The following is an 18,308-nucleotide window of genomic DNA, read 5'->3' as shown; positions in this document are numbered from 1 at the left end:
CGGGGAGTGTGTCCTCGTGTGCTTTCAGGAGAGCGGACGGTGGAAGCGGGTGCTGTAGAGCTACTTGGAGGGATGCTGATGTCAAAAGCTGGAAGGACAGACTTATTCCAGGTTGTCTGCTTTATAGGGCCTTTCTGCTGTTTTTCTGCTGTCTTCATCTGCTGATCCCTTAATCAGTGGGAGTTGGTTTCGCCTGACCTTTGTCTTTCAAGGGTCTGGATCATTCTGTCTCCTGCTTTCTTCTCATTTGCAAATCCAGCTGCTCTTTTTTGGACGCCTGGATCTCACCACCATTGCGCATCTAACCCTCCAGAGATGGCCAAGTCCCTCCAATGGGAAGGCACCTCTGAGCTGCCTCCCTGCGTACTGTGAATTTTTACAAATATCCTTTGAACACTCCAAATTAGCTTCAGGTGTCCAGCTCCCACTGACCACGTGCTTCTGAAAACCTGTCCTCTCGGTGGCTCTGTGTTTTGGCTCTTTGTGTTTGGATGGCTGGACAGCCCGGAGGCATCCAGAGGTGGCTGGAGTCGTGCATGTGTGCGTGCGTGAGCGCGTTGCGTGTGCGTGTCCCCGCATCGCAGGAACGCTCAGTGTGCCGGGGGAGATGGAGGCAACGCCCTGAGGCAACGTCCAGGGCCTGAGGTGTTGGATTAGTGTCTGTGGAGGTCAGCAGAGAGGACAGAAGGGAGGGGAGATGCCTGGAAACTGAGGAGATTGCCCGTGTCCGTGGCTTTGTGATGGTGGCATCACCTGGGCCAGCAGGCATAGTGTGAAGGAGGCGGCGTATGAGAGATTCTAGTGGAGGCTTGGTAGAGGTCTTGAGGTGTTGACTCATCATCGTCAGGCAGTTACCGGAGGCAGTTGGGGAGCAGTGAAAGATGTGCTCATAGTCTCACCTACTTTTTTTTTTTTTCCTTGAAATTATTTATTTGCCTTCTCCTTTGCCCCCCAAATCCCAAAGCGAGACTGAAGATGCAAATCACAAATGCCTCTCGCAGAGGGGCCAGGCTTGTAAAGCAGATTGTCCATCCTTTGAGCAAGCCAGCCCCTGCAGTGCCTTTGTCCCTCTGTGTCACCCTGCGTGGCAGTTCCTGATGAATGCTCATATCTCATGAGCACCTCCCTGGGCCTGGAGAGTCTCTCAGCACCTACAGAGTCCATCACAGTAGAGGTGGGAGAAGACCTCCAAGGCCAGCTCAGCTGTTTCTCCTTCCCTCTGCTGCTCTGTACCACATCAGGCACTTTTTGGTGGCTGTTACTGAAGACACCATTTCCTTCCTTTCAGAGACCACCTGGCAGGTCTCTGATTTTAGGCAACTTCATCTGTACTGGTGGCCAAAAGTGTGCAAGAAGGGCTCCTTGGCTCTCCTGTTTGGTGGAAAACCTTGTCCAAACTGCTGTCACTTCATAGTGGACTTGGCTCCCAGTGAGGATCCCTGCTGTCCTAGGAGGCATTTAACCTCACTTTTGAGCTTGGTGGGGATCACAGGGAGGAAAACCCCATCACCTTGACCCATCCTGTGCTTGGCTTGCAGACTAAGCAAGTCCTTGCTACTCTCCGAAGACTCTGAGACTGGCGAGGGCATGAAGAAGAGGCACAAAGGGGCCCTCCCGGAGGAGGACGAGGATGTGGAGAGCGGCAGTGGCAAGATGAAAGGAAGGAACCAGAGCTGGGAAGAGCATGATGCGGCTCCCAGCTTCTCAAACGAGGTCAGTGCCCTCATGGGGACCAAGGAGCCACGGGCCAAAAACAGATCTTTTTCTTGCTTTGCTGGTGTTGGCTTGCACTGGGTAACTCCTCCTGATCTTAGAGTTGGGTTTAGAAACTCTTCATGAGAGGACTGTGTAGAGCGGTGTTTGCAAAGGCTAACGTTGGTTTCGGGAGGTTGGACCTCTTTGGTAGGCAGCAGAGAGGCAAGTGCCTTCAAGCCAGGCAGAGCATTATGGTGTTTCACCAGCCCTGAACCCAGAGCAGTGCTTGTCTTACCCCTTTGCCTGTTGAGATAACAGAGGGGAACGGACTTCCCGAAGCGAGGGAGGAAAGGGAACGCAACGTTGCTAATTTAAATGCAGGGTTTTCTTCTGCTCCTGCCCAGGCAATGAGATATTTACTGGAGCTTTAAGTTGCAGATGAAATCCAAAATGCATTCAGGCAAAGTGCTGAGTTACAGTTGCTGTTATCTAGCTGTAGCACATGTAAAGTAGATTTACTTTTTCAAGAAGCAAGGAAATACTGAAAAGGGTGTAACAGCCCTGGCTGTAATGCAGTGGTGCTGATGCTCTTACTAAGAGGTATTTGGGTCTTTTTGGCATCCCAGCATCTGGAGCTCGTTGATTATGTGGAAATCCAAATTTATTTGGCTGGGCTTTTGGGTAAAGAAGATTTTTAATCCTTGCCATTTAGCGAAAAGCTTGTAAAACTAACCCTAACATATCCTAAAAACCAGAAGGTGCTGAGAAAAAGGAACTCCAAAACATGTTGCTCTAAGAATGTATTTTTTTTTGGAAGAAAATACAATTTTTCTAAGTTAAACTTGGGATTTTTGTAGTGCTCGGTAAAGGTAAAGCTGTTCTGTTTGCTGATGTCTTCTTCCTTTCTAGCATAATGGTGGGTTATGACAGCAGGGCCTTAAGACCATTTTTTTGAGGCTTTATTAACTAGTGTGCGTAAGAGACAGTTATGAGCGCTAGTAAAATCCCTCAGGTCTGCCATGGTACCTGCCCTGTATTCACCTGTGTCTCTTCCTTTCACCTCAGCAGTTAAAGCTCAAGAAGAAGAAGGTACCATCGGATCAGGAGCAGCTGGCCAGCAAGCTTGACAAGGCCCTGTCGCTCACCAGACAAGACAAACTCAAATCCCCCTTCAAGTTTGCCGACAGCTCAGGGGGAAAACCGAAAACTGGTGGAGGTGGGAGCAGGTACCTCCCACCCCACGAGGCTCTGCCGAGCAAGGAGGAGAAGAAGAGCCTGGCCAAGAACCTGGGCCTGTCACTGAAAACCACCAAGGAAGGTAAAAACAAAGTGACTGCCAAAATGAAGAAGATGGAGGTGGGGTTAAAAGTCAAAAATCAGCTCAAGGTTTCCCATTCACCACCAGTATCTGAAATTAGCAGCTACTCCTATAGTAAGTAACCCCTCATTTATTTTTTTCTTAGAGTGTAATCTGTTGTGGGGTTTGTGGTGGGGATTTCTGGCCTCTTGGAAGGGGCCTTGGAGATGGGTCTGGGTTTGCTCCTGAGTGGAAGGCGACCTCCTCCCTGGCCTGTCAGTGCTGCTGTGTCTTTGGGGTGAGCGTGAGTTGTCCACCCAATGTGCCATCCAAGAGGTAGCCGATAGCAGTGTGTTTCTTTGTGGCCAGTGTGACACTGATCGTCAACGGGGAAAAATGCTTTAAAAAAGAAGTTGACCCGCGTTCTTGCTTTTGCTGGGAGCAGACACTCTCCTTCTACCTGTCAGATGAGTAGCCATAGCCTCTGCTCCAGGAGGAGCTTAACAGTTGACTTCTGAAGTCCTTGTTGAGTTGGATGGGGTTGCCTTTAGTATTTTGCAATGGGAGTCAGTTGGAGAAGGCAAAACCTGCCAGCGGGCACTGGTGTTGTAAGCATCTTCCTTCCCTTCAGTGTTATGGCTTAGTTCCTGGCTGACTGTGCTCAGCCTTCCCATCTGTCTCATCAGTGTTCATCTGCACTCTGGCATCTCGTGTTCTGATTGCCGTTTCTGAACCCAAAGTGCACCCGGGGCAAAGGATCCTGCAACCGAGCAGAGGTAGGGACCCCTGTTGCAGAAGGAAAAGTCTGAATTGCAGATAGTGTAAGAGGTAGAAGAGTCTTCAGTGTTTTGGGCAGACAATGGGGCAGAGAGCACGTGAGGGAGTTAGAGTTTATGGTCTGAGGACTGGTTGTGTAATTGTCTTAGCTCACTTGCGTACGCATCTTTTCCTTCGCTTGCAGCTATTTCAGTCCCATGTTAAAACCCTTATGGGCTGTTTGTATGCATAACAAATGTATCTCTCGGTGCAGCACCGGTTTAGAAATTTCACTAATGGGAAAGATGATGAGGTAGTGGTTTTTCCACCTGAACAAATGTTTGGCATGAAATTAGCCATTTACGTGGTGAAATAGGAGCCATTGTGTCCACTGGACTTGAACACAGCCTGCGGCTGGTCGTGCTGTACACAGCACCCAGCGGTTCTGCTCTTGAATGTGCTTCGTTCCCAGGGACAGACACGTGGCTCCTGAACTGGGAGCGCTGGAGCTAATGGGGAGAGGAGGGGAGAGGCTGTTGCTGGAGCTAAAAGCCTTGGCTTGTGGCAGAGGGAGCTTTTGCAGCGCCCTGGCACTTGGTACTGTGGTTTCATGGAGAAAACCTCCCTGCTAGATGTAAGAAAGCTTCTGTCTGACCCCTCCTCTCCAGCGAGTCTCCTGGTGTAGAAATGTGCCCCTTCTCAACATGAATCTATGCAGGATTGTTGTCCCTGAGGAACTGATGCTGAAATGGCTCAGCTTTGGTGTGTTGTTTTTCAGCTGTGTGCAGATTCAAGGAAGGGGCTTTAGCCTGTTGTTTGGTCACTCAAGCGTGATGGATTTGGGGAGGCAGGTTGAGCATATGGCAGCACCTCCCATGACTGGTGGGCTGCTCTTGTGGAGGAGGAGAAGCGGGACTGCTGCCAAGTCCTTCTGCCTCGTAACCTCATGATTTTCTAGCTGGAGTCCTGAAAACCTTAGGCTTAGATCCAAAAGGCAAGATGAGCATCCTATTCCCACCAATTTTAACAGAAGTCAGATGCCCAACATCATTTGCGTGTCTGTGTTTTGGACCTCGTAAACGTCCACCCCTCGTTCCTTCCTCTCCACAACCAGTGCAATGGAGGATAGAGGGAAATGCCCGAGCTGGGCTGGCACTGCAGAGCATCTGTTGCTGCTCACAGGCTGGAATGGTCCCCACTGCAATGTCCGTAACACTGTGGATGTGTGTTCATAACACTGATGGTGTGTTCACGAGCCAGGAGGTGGCAATTCGTACCCCTTTTTATTGCGTCCAGGGGTACTGTATACTTCTTGTTCCACTCATCAGGGGACCACTGGTTAACTTCTCACCTCCTGCGGGGCTTGGCAGCTTTGTAAAGCCGGAGTTCGCAGACCGAGAGCGGCTTGGTCCCTGCTCCATTTCAGCGTACTTTATATTGCACGCTGCAGAGTGTCTGGGGTGGCACATTTGGAGTTAGACATTTGGAATGAGATGTGTTGCGTGCTCGGCAGCTGGTCTTGCTCCTGCTGCCCATGTTGAAAATCCTCTGGGAGAGCTGGTTCGTGTAGAAAAGGAGATTTAGGTCAGAGTGTTGAAGACAACTGTAATTCATGTCGATGGCCTGGTCCCTGGCATCGCTGCACCTTTGGTGGAGATCTTCATAATGGAAATGTCTACCTCAGTTTTCTGTTCCTGAGCTAAAAATACTCCTCGGATCTTACCTTAAGGGAGGACAGGAGTCATTTGGCCTAGGTGGAGAAGTATCTATTTCCAACCGAAAGAAGGAAATACATGTTTCTGTGTTTATTTGGCTCCTACTTGCTGAGCCCGAGACTTGTGGTGATGGAAGGAGCTGGCGGTGGGGGACGTGGCAGCACGCAGCCCCTCCTGCAGCCACTTCACCCTCGTGCTTTGCAGCCTCTTCACAAAGAAACGCATGGAAGCACGCTCCAAAAACACCCACCCAAAAAAAACCCAAACCCCCGTTCTCCGATGTAACGCTCTTCCCTCCTGCTTTGACCGTAGATACGGACTCGGAGGAGGAGGAGGAGGGATCCCTGAGGGACGAGTGGCCGGCACAGCCCCCGTCAGCCCCCAAGCCGCGGCCACCCGGTTTCTACAGCGCGGCCAGGAAGGGCGGCCGGGCGGCCGGCGGCCCCAAGGCGGCTCCCCGCAGCGCGGCGGCCGGGCGGCCGCTGAAGCCGAAGGCGGCGGCGGGCCGAAAGCAGCCCTTCTGCCTGCTGCTGCGGGAGGCTGAGGCAGGATCTTCCTTCAGCGACTCCTCGGAGGACTCGTTCGATCAAGGTTACTAGTTTATAGCAAACGCAACCCCAAACGCACCCCTCCGCCATGGCTGTGTGGGGGCGGGCGGGCCGGGGGGCGAGGGCAAGCGAGGGGGTCAGCCATTTTGATGGTCGGAGCCAGGGCGGCCATCTTTGTTCTTGGCAGCGTAGCCTGCTTTTATCAGTCTGACGTTTATTTTTTATCCTTTTTTGTACCTGTATCATTGTGATATTATTACTGTCTGGCTCTTTTAGAGCTTTTATATCAACTGGGTTTTAGTGTCCACCTCTCCCTGCTTTCCTGTTCCCTTCCTTCCTTCAGTTTTTCCCTCACTTCCTTCCTTGCTGCCACCACCATCATTATATTATTATTATCATTATTATTTTATTTCTTACTACTTTATTTTGGCATGTGCCTTATTGAGGTTTGGAAGGAGCTTTTTTTTTCTTCTTTCTTTTTAAATTACTTTCCCTTGTTTTTTTTTTCTTTTTCCATTCTTTTTTTTTAATACCGGGATACTGTTGTGTGGCCGTGTGACTTGATGTTTGTACTGCGATTTGGTATACCAAGCTTTATTAAACATATTGAGTTCATTTTTAACTAAACCTGTGTACCTTGTCTCTCTTGCTGTGTCTCTTATCAGGCGATTAGGTTGCCGCTTCACTTCATCCTGCTCTGCATCCCCCTCCTGCTCCCACTCCCCATGAGTAGAACTGGAATTAACCTAGTCTGGGGTACTCTCTATTATTCAAATATCCCTGCTGCCTTTGTCCACATAAAGCCTAGGCTTTTCCCTCCCCACACCTTTTAATTTCATTTTGATTTTGTTCACACAGTTTTGTGTTTTCCGTTTTCAGTTTGTTTCCTCTGTTGACAGATAAAAGGTGGAGGTGCTTGCTCCTTGTTGCTGCTGTAAGAAGCTGCTGGGTGCAAAGTCCCCGTTATTTAACAGCCGCAAAGTTTTCTTTTTCACTTTTAAAAATGTATACGGCGAGTTTTTACATCTCTTTTTAGGTGGTAATTTTTTTCACATGCCCAGACGTAACCTACGGTGTTCAAGGATGTGGCAATTACTGCATTAAATTCTCCGCCGTTTCCCTCCCTCGCCCCAATTTTTCTCTTGCAGCTCTTGTTTTTTGTCGGCCCGTCATTAGTACTTGAGTGGGAAAAGAGATTACTTGAGACTTTTCCTCCAGAGACACAAGGGGTTTCTGTTTTAGAGCGCACTCATTAAATAATAATCATGGGGAAAGGTCATTTTAATGAGCCCTCAGCTCCCAAAAGAAAGTAGCTCGTCTGGACTGAATGCTAAGCAAGAGCATCCCCAGTTGTTATCATCTAAGTTACACGGCAGATCTGAATGTGGCGCAGCAAAAGCCTCTTAGTGTTTCACACTGCTCATACGGCTGTTAACTGAAAACGGGGCTGGATAGTTTCGCTTTTGTTTTGTTATTTTTCTTAGTGTTTTGATGTTAATTTCCTCCATGCACCTGTTTGTTTTTTCTTCCCTCCCCACCCAACCTCCAAAGATTGAGAATTTAAACTCAAAATTACCAAACACAGCAGAAAGGCACAGAATGCTGATTTGGTTTGATATGGCTCTGGGCTGGACCCACCATTGCATTTCAGAGAAAACCTGAAAGAGAAAAATATATTTTAAAAAGAAGACATATTTTTTCTTTAGAGAACCAAAAAACTTCTAAGAATTGTGGATTTTCTGAAAGGGTGAGATTGCCACATTTCCATGAAGAGTCTGCGTTAACTTCCGTTCTTCCCTTCCCCGTTCCTTCCCGCATCTTTTCCTTGTTTATTTTGCTGCTGTTGGAAATTTTGAGGATATCAATCCCTTTTAGGTGCCAAATTCTTGAGGGCTTTTTGAGTTTGCTTTTTGGTTTTGCTCCAGGTAAGCAGATAGGTAACTTGTCCCTAATTGGCTTTGTCTATTTTTCAAGTCACCTGTCTGCTTTAAAAAAAATAATAAATCCCAATTTTGTGGGATAAAGTCTAGGGAGGGGAAATGGGTATGGGAGGAGGTTGGGGAGTCTGAAACAAATGGGGAAATGCATTGTAAATCCCTCTGGGGTGTTATTTAACGGTGGGGAAACCAAAGATGCAAAACCTCCTGGGGTGGGAGGTGGGCACGGAGGGGGCGGCGGGGAGGGATGATTGGCTACAGTTTTGCTTTTTTCTGCAAATGATTTTTTTTCGTTGGTTTGTTTTTTTTTTTCGGTTGTTCTCTCTCCGAAGCATTACTCGAAGGGATATTTGGGTAATAGGGTTTCTAATGGCTTTCCCTGATACTAAACCGATTAATAACCTCAGCTTTTCTAGAAGTGCTCGCTTTCTCCTTGCAGCTGCTTGACCAACCCTTTCACCCCTGCCCCTATCCATGATGCTTTGAATGTCTGTGTCGGTCTCTTGCATTTGCTCTCACGCTGCACTAAAGAAGCAAAGTGGTTGGCTGGTTGTAGGGCAGACACTTCTCAGCGAGGGTCACTAGCCATGAACCTGAACCTTGACCATTGTTATGTAGGTAGGCAAAAATCACTTTTCTTTATGTCATCTGTCAGCCTCAGATGTTTTGGTGTTGCCTCCGTGATTAATGACACGTAGCTCTTTGCATTCTCTTGGTTATTTTAATTTTGAAGATGATCGCTGTCCGCTTTTGGCTTTGCTCTGTCCACGAAGAGTCTCGCATGGAAGGTTCGCTCATATGTGTGTGTGTTTGAGGACTCCAGAAATGCTTCACTATTTGCAGAGCTGCTTTTGGCAAGAAAAAGGTTTGCAGATGGGTCCAGGAGGAGAAGCCACTGTCCTTAAAGGTTCCTGTGCCACGATGCAGACTGTCCTAGTGTCAGGTGTCACCATGGCCCTCCCAATATCCATGTTGGAGGTGGGAGTAGCTGCAGGAAGACCTATTTTCACCAGGTTTGAGACCAAAGAGGTAGGGACACACTTGCAGACTAAACCACGTTGCCATTCTGATGACGGGCAAAGCTTGTGGTTTTTCATCCAGAGGAAACTGCTAACGTGGGCTAAAGCCACATGGGACTTTGGAAAAACATCTGGATAGGTAATACCTTGAGCTTTCCAAGAACGAAGACCCACGCTTCCTCCTCCTCCGTGCTCTGTTTTCCTTAAGAAATCAGTACCTTCTTCTCCGCAATCCTTTCCTTGACTTGGAGGATGATTTTATCCCAATAAAAAAACCAAAAAGAACAAGAAAAACCACAGCAGTAAGGGGTAACCACTTCCCTACACAGTCATTCCCATGTGATAGTTGTAATATCTTTAATTTTTTATAAGTACTTCTGGAGTCAGCAGCACAGCGCATACGGGGGGAGAAAAAAATCTTCCAGTGATAAGAATTGGCTTGTTTGTCTGAAAAAATAAAGGTACAGTCTTAAATTGGACATTCAAAACGCAGTAACCTCCAGAATTTGGACAGATCACAGAAATGAGATGTCAATGACCCAGGAGCTGTCTAAAGTCTGCCTGTACTTAGCCTGCTTTGTATGCTATGTAGGCCTGCTTGGTGTTATGAGAAAATCATGCTACTTTGTTTACAATGTGAAATGACTCTTTTAAGTGTGTGTTTTCACTCCCTCCTTCCCAAACCTTTCCTCTCCTCACCCCCCTCAACCCATCTTGCTACATCAGTCTTTAAGAAACCAAACTGCTTAACCCACTTCTGTTCATCATTAACAGATCTTCATTTACTGCTCTCCTACAGTAAAATACCACGGCAGCTTAGCTGTTAAAAGCAATGAGAAAATTTAGTATTTTTAATTCGGTTTGGTTGTTAATTTAATGCAGGTAAAAATTGTAGAAAAAAAAAGATGACTTCTTTGGCTCCAGCTTATCTGGCATCAGTAGCATTTAAATATGAATTGATTGTTTGTTTTGGATGTAGAGTTGTATGTACACGTGTGGCTGCGTGTGTGGGTTTATACACACATATACATGCGCTTAAAAATGTCAGTTAGAAAGGATATTTTTGAGTATTTTTCCCCCTAGCCTTGCTCAGTGTTAAAAGAATTACCGTTGAATGCTAAAAAATGATTTTTTGAAATGTCTTTTTCCCCATTGTTAACCAGAAACCACCTTTTCAGGAGAAAAATATAAAAATTGAGGCTTCAATTGTGTAAAAGCCTCTGTGCATGCTTCGTTTTAAACCCAAACGTAGTTTGGGTAGAGTGGGAGTAAAACCCCTGCTTCACATTAAATACATCGGGAGTATCTCCAAGAAGCTGTGCAGGTGGGCACAGGGCACCGGGACCGTATATTTGGAGACTTAGTTTAGAAACGTGGGTCTAGAGCAGAGTCTCTAATGCGTTCTTTTTGTTTCATGTGTTGGTTTTTGTCCCTTGGAAGATCAGGAGGAAGAGGAGCGGGGATTGTGCTGTGCACGCAGAGTTAGCAAGAGGCGGCGGCGGAGAGATCTGTGCTGTGAATGTGTTAGAACGGGTTTATTTTCAGGCTGAAAATTGTGTCTCATGCAGATAAAAATATAGGTGTTGGGGTAAAAATGCTGACAAGAGCCTGTCTTCTGTTGCCTTTCTGTAGCGTGACACCGTATATTTGAAAGAGGTTAGAATAACTGCCAGGTACGTTATTATAGCGTATGTTTTCTGTAGCTTGAGCAACAGCCGCTTTCATCGTGGCTCTTAAAGCTGTTTTACCTTGGTGCGTTTGAAATGCCGCAGCACCCGTGTGCCCTCGAAAGTGCCGAGTCTTTGAAGTACTGATGGAGAGGAGCTGTGGAGAACTCGCATGGGACAGATCACGGGGGAATTGTCCTGCAATCTTTCCCCCTTTTTGCCTCTTTTCCTCGCTGGCTGCTCAGCGGTTCCTCTAGGGCTGGCGTGAGGGGGTTGTACAAATTGATTTTTAAATCTTTTTTTCCTGAGCATTACTGAATTTCAGAGTCAAATGGGATGCGTGGAGCGGTCTCGATATTTCATTGCGTGTCACTCAACTCACAGTTTTGCTGCTTTTCGGGCAGGTGGTTTCCGCCTCTCACAATAGCCGGGTTCATCTGGATTTGTTTTCTTTTTGGTAGAAAAACAGCAGTTGTGCCCCCTTTTCTGGTACGGGAAGGAATCCGATCACAATTTATTGTGGATTTCTTTTTATGCGTGTGATTTTTATGCAAGGAATAAGCAGGGCTGTTGGTTTCTTGGTAGTTGCTGTGGGACTGTAGGTTTAGTAGCATTTTTATATCACGAGGAACCAGCCTGAGCCACTGAAATGGGGAAGGGATTTTTATGCAGTTAAAAATCAGTGTTCTGCTATTCTCTGCTGTAAACTACAGAGAAAAGATCTTGTTAAAAAATAAAACGCAATTGCCGGCTATTACTTTTGTTGCTAAAACACAAGGATGAGAACACTATTTTCTGATACTCCTGTTATTTCTAATGTCACGGAAGAAGAATCCAAAGTGGGAAAAGAGCACTTGTGTGATTGTTTTTTGGGCTTTTTTGAATAACCAAGTGTTGAGGACATTTTTATCTCTCCCAGAGGGCATACATGAAAAGAAAGGGATTTTCCTGTTCGTTCCAGCTCATTTTGAAGGGATCTGGTTTCTCATCTGGCTGGCTTTCCGGCGCGGGGACAGCGGCTGGCGGGGACAGCCGGGCTCTCGCTCACCGCCGAGATTTTCCAGCGACCGGGAGAACCTGATGATCCTCCTTAAGCCTTCAATTTCAAGAGAAATGAAATAACTTTCCCAGACCCACTTTTTGCAGTTAGATACATATATATATATTTCTCTGTGCTCATATATGTGTGTGTATATGTATGTGTGTGTTATATGTGCAGTGACTCTCGCTCACCAGCACTAACCGGATGAGATGCTGTTAGAATTAATTGCCTTTGAGTCATGACAGACCCTTGGGAAGTGCCGTAGGGAGGGAGATGTGCCACTCTCAGAGCATCTTCCCCCAGAATACCTGCTGTATATACACATTGTAAAGGAAAACCCCAGCCTCCTGCTCTCTGCGGGTGTCAGCGAGGTGATTTCTTGGCCAGAATTAGATTTTGGGCTGGGCTTCCCTAGGCTGAGCTGTAGAGAGGGATATGAGAGGCACAGAGAGTTTTGAGGCAGAGCGTTGAAACACTCCTCCTCGTCTCCAACACTACCTACCTTTCCCCCCTGATGCATTCTAAATCCATTGCTTTCGAATTACTCTTTCTCTCCCCCCTTTGCATTTTTGCCTCCTGCCCCGTCTCCTCTCTGTGTCCTCCTCGCCTCCCGCCAGGGCGCAGGCTGATCTCTGGTATTCCCCTTCCATGCTGATCTCTTGATTCTGATGATACTGATGCATTTTGTTACGGAGGACGAGGTGGTGGGCGGGAGGGGGAATCCCGCAGCTCCGAGGTTGGGATTTTCAAAGGAATTAAGCTTCTAATTCCTCCTGAAAGCTGCAGGGAAGGGGTGCGTGGCATCTTGTTCAAATCTCTGCCAACACCCTGCTCTTCCCTCCCTCCCTCGCCTTGAATGTGGGTCCTTTTTGCCGTCCTCTGTTTTGCTGTGTCCTTCAAGGGTGGTGGTAGACAGGGTGATACTACTCATGTGGCTGCAAAGACACAAGTGTGTCCCTGGCCAACATCTTCTGGCTCAGCCCTGGGGTGGCTCAGTGCTACTTAGGTGAGCACGGAGCAGCAGGAGAATGTACAGTTCGGGGTGGAAATGTGGCTGATGCACAACTCCCTGAGATTTGTAACGGGTTCTCTTTTTTTCTGCGTGCTAGATTCTAGCTCAGAGGAGGAAGAGGAGGAAGATGAAGAGGAAGAGGAAGAAGCAGAGGACTACGGGATGGACAACACCGACAGGCTTTCGTCGCCTGCCCTTGATGAGAGCGGCCTGGGCCTTCTAGCGAGGTTTGCCGCCAGTGCGATGCCCAGCCCCATCGTTCCCCCTCCGCTCTCCATCATCCAGCTGGAGGCCAAGCAGAAGGCGAAGAAGAAGGAGGAGCGGCAGAGCCTGATGGGTGAGTTGCGTGGTGAGGGCTGATGCCGTGGGAGCAAGGTGGAAGGTTCAGAGGGTCCCCGCCGTGCTGCCAGAGAGCAGGTTGTTCCCCAGACGCTGTCTCGGCCTTTCTGTGCTTTTGTCTGCTCAGTCCTGATGCTGAAAGTGGGAAGAATCACCTGGCAAGAAGAACCAGTTATGGGTATGGCAGGTTTAGCAGCTGCAGACGTGGGTTCCCTATGGGCAGCTGGCCTGTGGCTTCCTCAAGAGTTTCCTCTTTCCCTACCTGGTGAATCCTGAACAGTCGTGCTGCAAAGGGACACTGTCCCCCTTAGAGCGCTGGAGGCGAAGTGCTGTTACATTTTAGGGAAGGAATGTGCTAGATGCAGCTGATCTTGGATACCCAAGAGAAGCAGAGACACCTGAGCAGAAGAAAAACCCCTTCAGTCAATCCATCCCATCAGCTTCCTCACAGAAACCAACCAGCAAGACTTGAAACAAGCATTCCTTCCTCTGCTTGTGTGTTTGCAGTGCCAAACCCTGTGTTTCTGTCCCTGTCTCTGACTCAGTTTCAGTGTGTTACACATAATGGGCAGTTTCATTTCTTCCCCTCCCCATGCCCTGATGCACAAGTGCCCGTTGGTGACATCGTTCCTGGTCAGACAGCTCTATATGGGCTCCATTTATAAATTCTCTATTAATATTTATTAAGCGATAATGGAATTTATAGCATGCTTCAGAATGGAAAATGATGTCTTCATTGGGAGCCCAGCTTGTTTTAGCACGGTTTCCATGCTATATTTGGCTTTGCTGACTTGTTCTGACAGCCTCTGTTAAGGATTTACATCATCCTGTAACCTGCCCTCCTTGAAACTGGAAGCATGTAGAAATCGTCTCATGCGGCAGTAAGAGAGGAGAAGGGGTGTTGTAATTTCCAGTGGGCTTTTCATTTTGAGCCTTGCCAGCTTTGGTTTTGACAGGCTTGCTCTTTGCTGGGGCTGTCTCAGGGAAAGAGGTTTGGGTCAAACTGAATTTACCCAGGAAAGTGAGTATATTTGGGAGAGGAAGACTAAGAGATGATGCTCTCCATGCTTGTGCCTTGTACGTTTTCATTTACCCACGTGAACGTCTGGTCCTTTATGTCCTTTCTCAAGGGTCTTCTGCAAGCAGGGGCCATCACTGTTGGGTTTGAGAAGAGATTCTGTCAAGCGAGGCCTGATTTCAGACCTTGTTGGTCTGAAGGCAAGAGTCACGCAAATGAGAATGCAGAGGGGACAGATCTACAGCAGGTTGGAGTGGGATACAAGAGAGACCTTTGGCTAAAGCTCTTTTTTGGAGAGGGAGAACCAGGTTCTGCTGCTGTTTCTACACATTTTCAGATGTGCTGGGCCATCCTATGAGGTCCAATGCCCTGGGAAATAAATGGATTTAGAAAATCTGAGCTGAGTCTCTTGTTGCAACACAGACTTTACTGCATGACCTTGGGCAAGTTTCTTCCTGCTGTTTGTGTCCCTCTGACTGTGCAGCCACAGTGCTTTGCCTGCCCTCCTGCCTATGTTGCTTGGTGTTTAGGTGCTGCCTCAGTTTCCCTTCTGCCCCTGGAAATGTATGATCTTGCTCTCCTTTATCTGGTTCTGGGGAACACACTGAAGGTGTGGAACATCTTGGCAGTACTACAATATTTCAGGTCTCTGGGTACTGCTGTGCCCATGATGCTGAGCAGAGGCCAATGTGAGGGGATTTCCATTTGCCGCAGACAAAAGATCATTTACCTCTTGACTTCAAGGCGATTACCTGAGCCAATAAGAAGATCTGTGGTGTCCAATGGCCAATGGGAAAAATAAGCTTGCAAACTGGGTTTATTCAACTCATTAAAGAGATTGTTCTTCTGAAATGAAGGTGATACTGGAGAGGAGTCCCACCAGGAGGGGAGGAAGCCTCAGTGTGTGGGGTTCGTGCTTTGCTTCAGCTGAGGCACTCCTTTTTGTAGAGATGTTAGATGATTTTTTTTGTCTTAGGAGCTTCCCTGCAGGGTTTTGGTTGTGGGAGAAGGGAGAAAAGGGAGGCAGGGAACACATGGACCAATACTGCCTGAATGGGTGGACTCTGATTTGGTGAGGATTGGAAAGGGGAGCACCAAGGGCTCTGTTGAGCTGACACGGCATCTTCCGCAGAGCCCAGAGGCTTCCAGTGGGATGTGGCTTTGACTGATATTTAAATCCTTTGCACCTAGGGACGGAGTTTGAATACACCGACTCGGAGAGCGAGATCAAGATCAGGAAGAAGTCTCCGTCAGGGCTGCTGCGGGGGAAGAAGGGGCCACTGGAGGCAAGCAGCATCCCACCAAGCCAGACCCCCAGCAGCCTCGACTCCGGATCTGGGAGCGCTGACAAGGCCAAGCTTGGGTCTGAGAAAGGCCGCAAGCTGAAAAAATTCAAATCCCCCAAGGACTTGAGCTTTGAGTTTGGGCTGGAGGCCAGCGATGATGACCTGTGGAACCGGCGCCGGAGCGAGCGGATCTTCCTCCATGATGCCACCATGTCCTCGGCCATGCTGAGCCCCGCAGCGCCTGCCAGCTCCACTCCTGTCTCCAAGCCTGGGCGCTGTGGCAAGGGGGCTCCCATGAGCCCCAAAAAGGAGGGCAGCAAGGGGAAGGAGAGGAAGGAGCTAAGCAAGGTGAGGAATTGGTGTGGGACCCTTGAGAGGTGAGGGCGAGGGAAGGGCGATTCACTCTGCTAGGGCAGAGGGGAGTTAAGTCCTGTCTCAGCGGTTGCCCCAGGGCTGTTGGGCTGTCACTTGTCACCCCCACCAGCCCTATGTACACCTGGAGGAGCTGTCAGGCTTGAATCTGAATCACAGGGAGTAAAAGTCCGTTGTTTTTGAACAGGGCAGCTTACTTGTGTCACCCTCCATGTCCCACATCCATCCTGCTCGGGTTGGCCAGAGTGGACATCCCGCATTAAAACATCTGTGAAATCTCTCTCCCACTCTCTGCACAACCTTATCTACTTGCTGAGCTGTGGCCCCCACACTGGCCTTTAAGGCTGTTCACCTTTTACGTGGTGTCCTCTGAGGGCTGCCCCTGGCTGCTGGTGGCAGCAATCTCTTCATTCATCTTGGCCGAAAGCTCACCTCCCTCCGGCTCTGGTTCAGTTCATGGCAATGTTCTGGAGGAACACTGATTGTGGGGAGAGTTGGACAAGTTAGTTGTGACAGGAGGCCAGCTGGGATCTGCTTGGAGCTCTGTGCGGGAAGATTTGATGGGCAGGAATTGCTCTCCAGTGTAATGAAAACCTCTTCCCAAAATGTGTGAAGTCTGAAGGCAGAGCTGGGAGATGTAGGATGTGGTACGGTCAGTGAACTCACTGCTGTCTGAATGTCATCCTACCTGTGCACAGCCTGCTCTTCTCCACCTTTCCCAGCTCTTTACCAGTTCTCTGTTCACTGATGAGAGTGTTTTATTTTTATTTTTAGCAGCGGAAGAAGGGTAAAGAAACACCCTGCTGCTCCTCCTCCTCGTCCATGTCTCCTCCTGGCATCCCTAGCTCCCCATCTGATGTTCGTGTCAGCCTGGCAAATGCCCTGGGCTCCACCAAGAAGAGCAAAGCTAAAGTGAAAGCCAAGGATGTGAAAAAAGAGGTGAGAGGCTGCTTCTAGTCTGGGGGAACTGGAGGGTTGCTGGCAGATCTCTGCTCTTTTCCTGGGCTGTTGCAGTGTGAGGGGGAGAAAACAGACATGCAGGTTTTGCTGGGCATGTTACAGGCAAAATTGTGGTTTAAGTAGCCTAAAATCCGAGGAAAAGTGTCAGCTAGTACCTGCTGCTACCATCTGGTGTTCATTTGATTTCATACCTCAAATTGATGAGCAGGATTTTCTCTGAGGCTGCCACGGGGTGGAGGAATAGCAAGGAGCAAGGAAATGGTGATGGAGTTGCCCTGCTCAGCACAGGGTGAGCAGGTCCCCGCTGGTTTCCGCTCCGTTGCTGTAGCCTGTCTTCTCTCATAACACATATTTCTGTGTTATCTCGCGTGATTTCTGAGTGTAATGCTTGTGGTGCGAGTGTAACAGCAAAAAAATGGATTGTGGGGTTTTGAGAGCAGTGCTTACTGTCTGTTCAGTGCAGGCAGAGTCTCAGGGACACTGTGCACAGAGATGGTGACTGCAGAGCAAAGCCACAGCTGTCTGCTCCACAGCATCTCTCCCGACCTCCGGGCGTGAGATGTGTCTACGATGTGTGAAGTAGCTTTTGATCAGCTCTCAAGGATGGCTGGGGATAAACCCAGAAACACAAAGGGTTTTTTTCAACTTGGGTCCACCCACTTAACTCTCTGTGTGATTAGTGTTGCTGAGGATGGATATAAGTTTGTCCCAATATCAGGTTATTTGTTGCTGGGGGAAGGTGAGATGGGCTCAGACTGTCGCCTGTTGTCATCCGGCTGACGTGCTGCTTGTTCCCCTGCAGAACCGCGGGAAGGGAGGAGCCGTCAGCAAGCTCATGGAGAGCATGGCAGCAGAGGAGGATTTCGAACCCAACCAAGACAGCAGCTTCTCAGAGGATGAGAACATCCCACTGAGCATGCTGGTCGAGCGACCGGCCACCCCAGGTGAGGGCAGGAGCGGCCGGGCGCTAATTGTACAGGTGGGGGAGCTGGGCAGGTTTCCCAGGGCTGCTCAGAGCGAGGACTGTGCTGCTTTCACACATTACTCATCCTAAGCCATGAGTCCTTGGGGTGGAGATACCACTTTTCTAGTTAATTTGGCTTGCCAAAAACAAGCCTTATCAGCGTGGCCCACTGTGCCTTCTAGCTGAAGCCCAGTCTCTGAGCTGCCCTATTTTACTGGTATATTATTATTACCAAGAGGGGGGACTTTTTATTATTACCAAGAGAGCAAAATTTCCCTCTGGCAGGAGCTAGCCAGAGAGTGCCCTTTCTGCAGGAGGCTTACTGGCCTTTTCCTGGGTGAGGGCGATGCTGGGAATGTGAGGTTTCATTCCCCCGTTGCGGTTGCTTTTTCATGTATGGTGCTCTCTAATCCCCATCCTGCTCCGACACCTCACAGCTCCCCGCTCCTGCATCATTGACAAGGATGAGCTGAAAGACGGTTTGCGTGTCCTCATCCCCATGGATGACAAGCTGCTCTATGCCGGGCATGTCAAGACAGTGCATTCACCAGACATGTGAGTTGAGGGGCTCTGCGGGTGAACGGGGACGTCGCTGGTGCAGGGATTGGTTTGGGGTTATGTAGGGCTGGCTGGATAGAGTCTGACAGAATCTGGCAGGGAGGGAAGGATGTTCACTCTGGT

The 18,308-nt window shown here is 48.7% G+C and overlaps 1 protein-coding gene across 4 annotated transcripts in view; it reads left to right on the top strand.

Annotated features, from left to right (window-relative positions):
• Nucleotides 1-18,308, top strand: part of TNRC18 (trinucleotide repeat containing 18) — a 55,633-nt gene that overhangs the window by 29,558 nt on the left and 7,767 nt on the right. For 3 of the 4 annotated variants that reach the window (XM_082064784.1, XM_082064783.1, XM_082064781.1), the window contains 8 exons: nt 1,539-1,713; nt 2,761-3,127; nt 5,776-6,054; nt 12,786-13,025; nt 15,237-15,679; nt 16,478-16,642; nt 17,466-17,607; nt 18,065-18,182. In XM_082064784.1, the coding sequence (XP_081920910.1) occupies nt 1,539-1,713; nt 2,761-3,127; nt 5,776-6,054; nt 12,786-13,025; nt 15,237-15,679; nt 16,478-16,642; nt 17,466-17,607; nt 18,065-18,182 (1,929 nt within the window). The remainder of the gene's footprint in view (nt 1-1,538; nt 1,714-2,760; nt 3,128-5,775; nt 6,055-12,785; nt 13,026-15,236; nt 15,680-16,477; nt 16,643-17,465; nt 17,608-18,064; nt 18,183-18,308) is intronic. The other variant, XM_082064782.1, reaches the window with a different exon arrangement.

The sequence above is a fragment of the Streptopelia decaocto genome, assembly GCF_964273445.1.
Source record: "Streptopelia decaocto genome assembly, chromosome: 13".
NCBI classification, from domain to species: Eukaryota; Metazoa; Chordata; class Aves; order Columbiformes; family Columbidae; genus Streptopelia; species Streptopelia decaocto.
The sequence above is the reverse complement of the archived record's forward strand: the minus strand, read 5'-3'. Positions and strand labels throughout refer to the sequence as shown.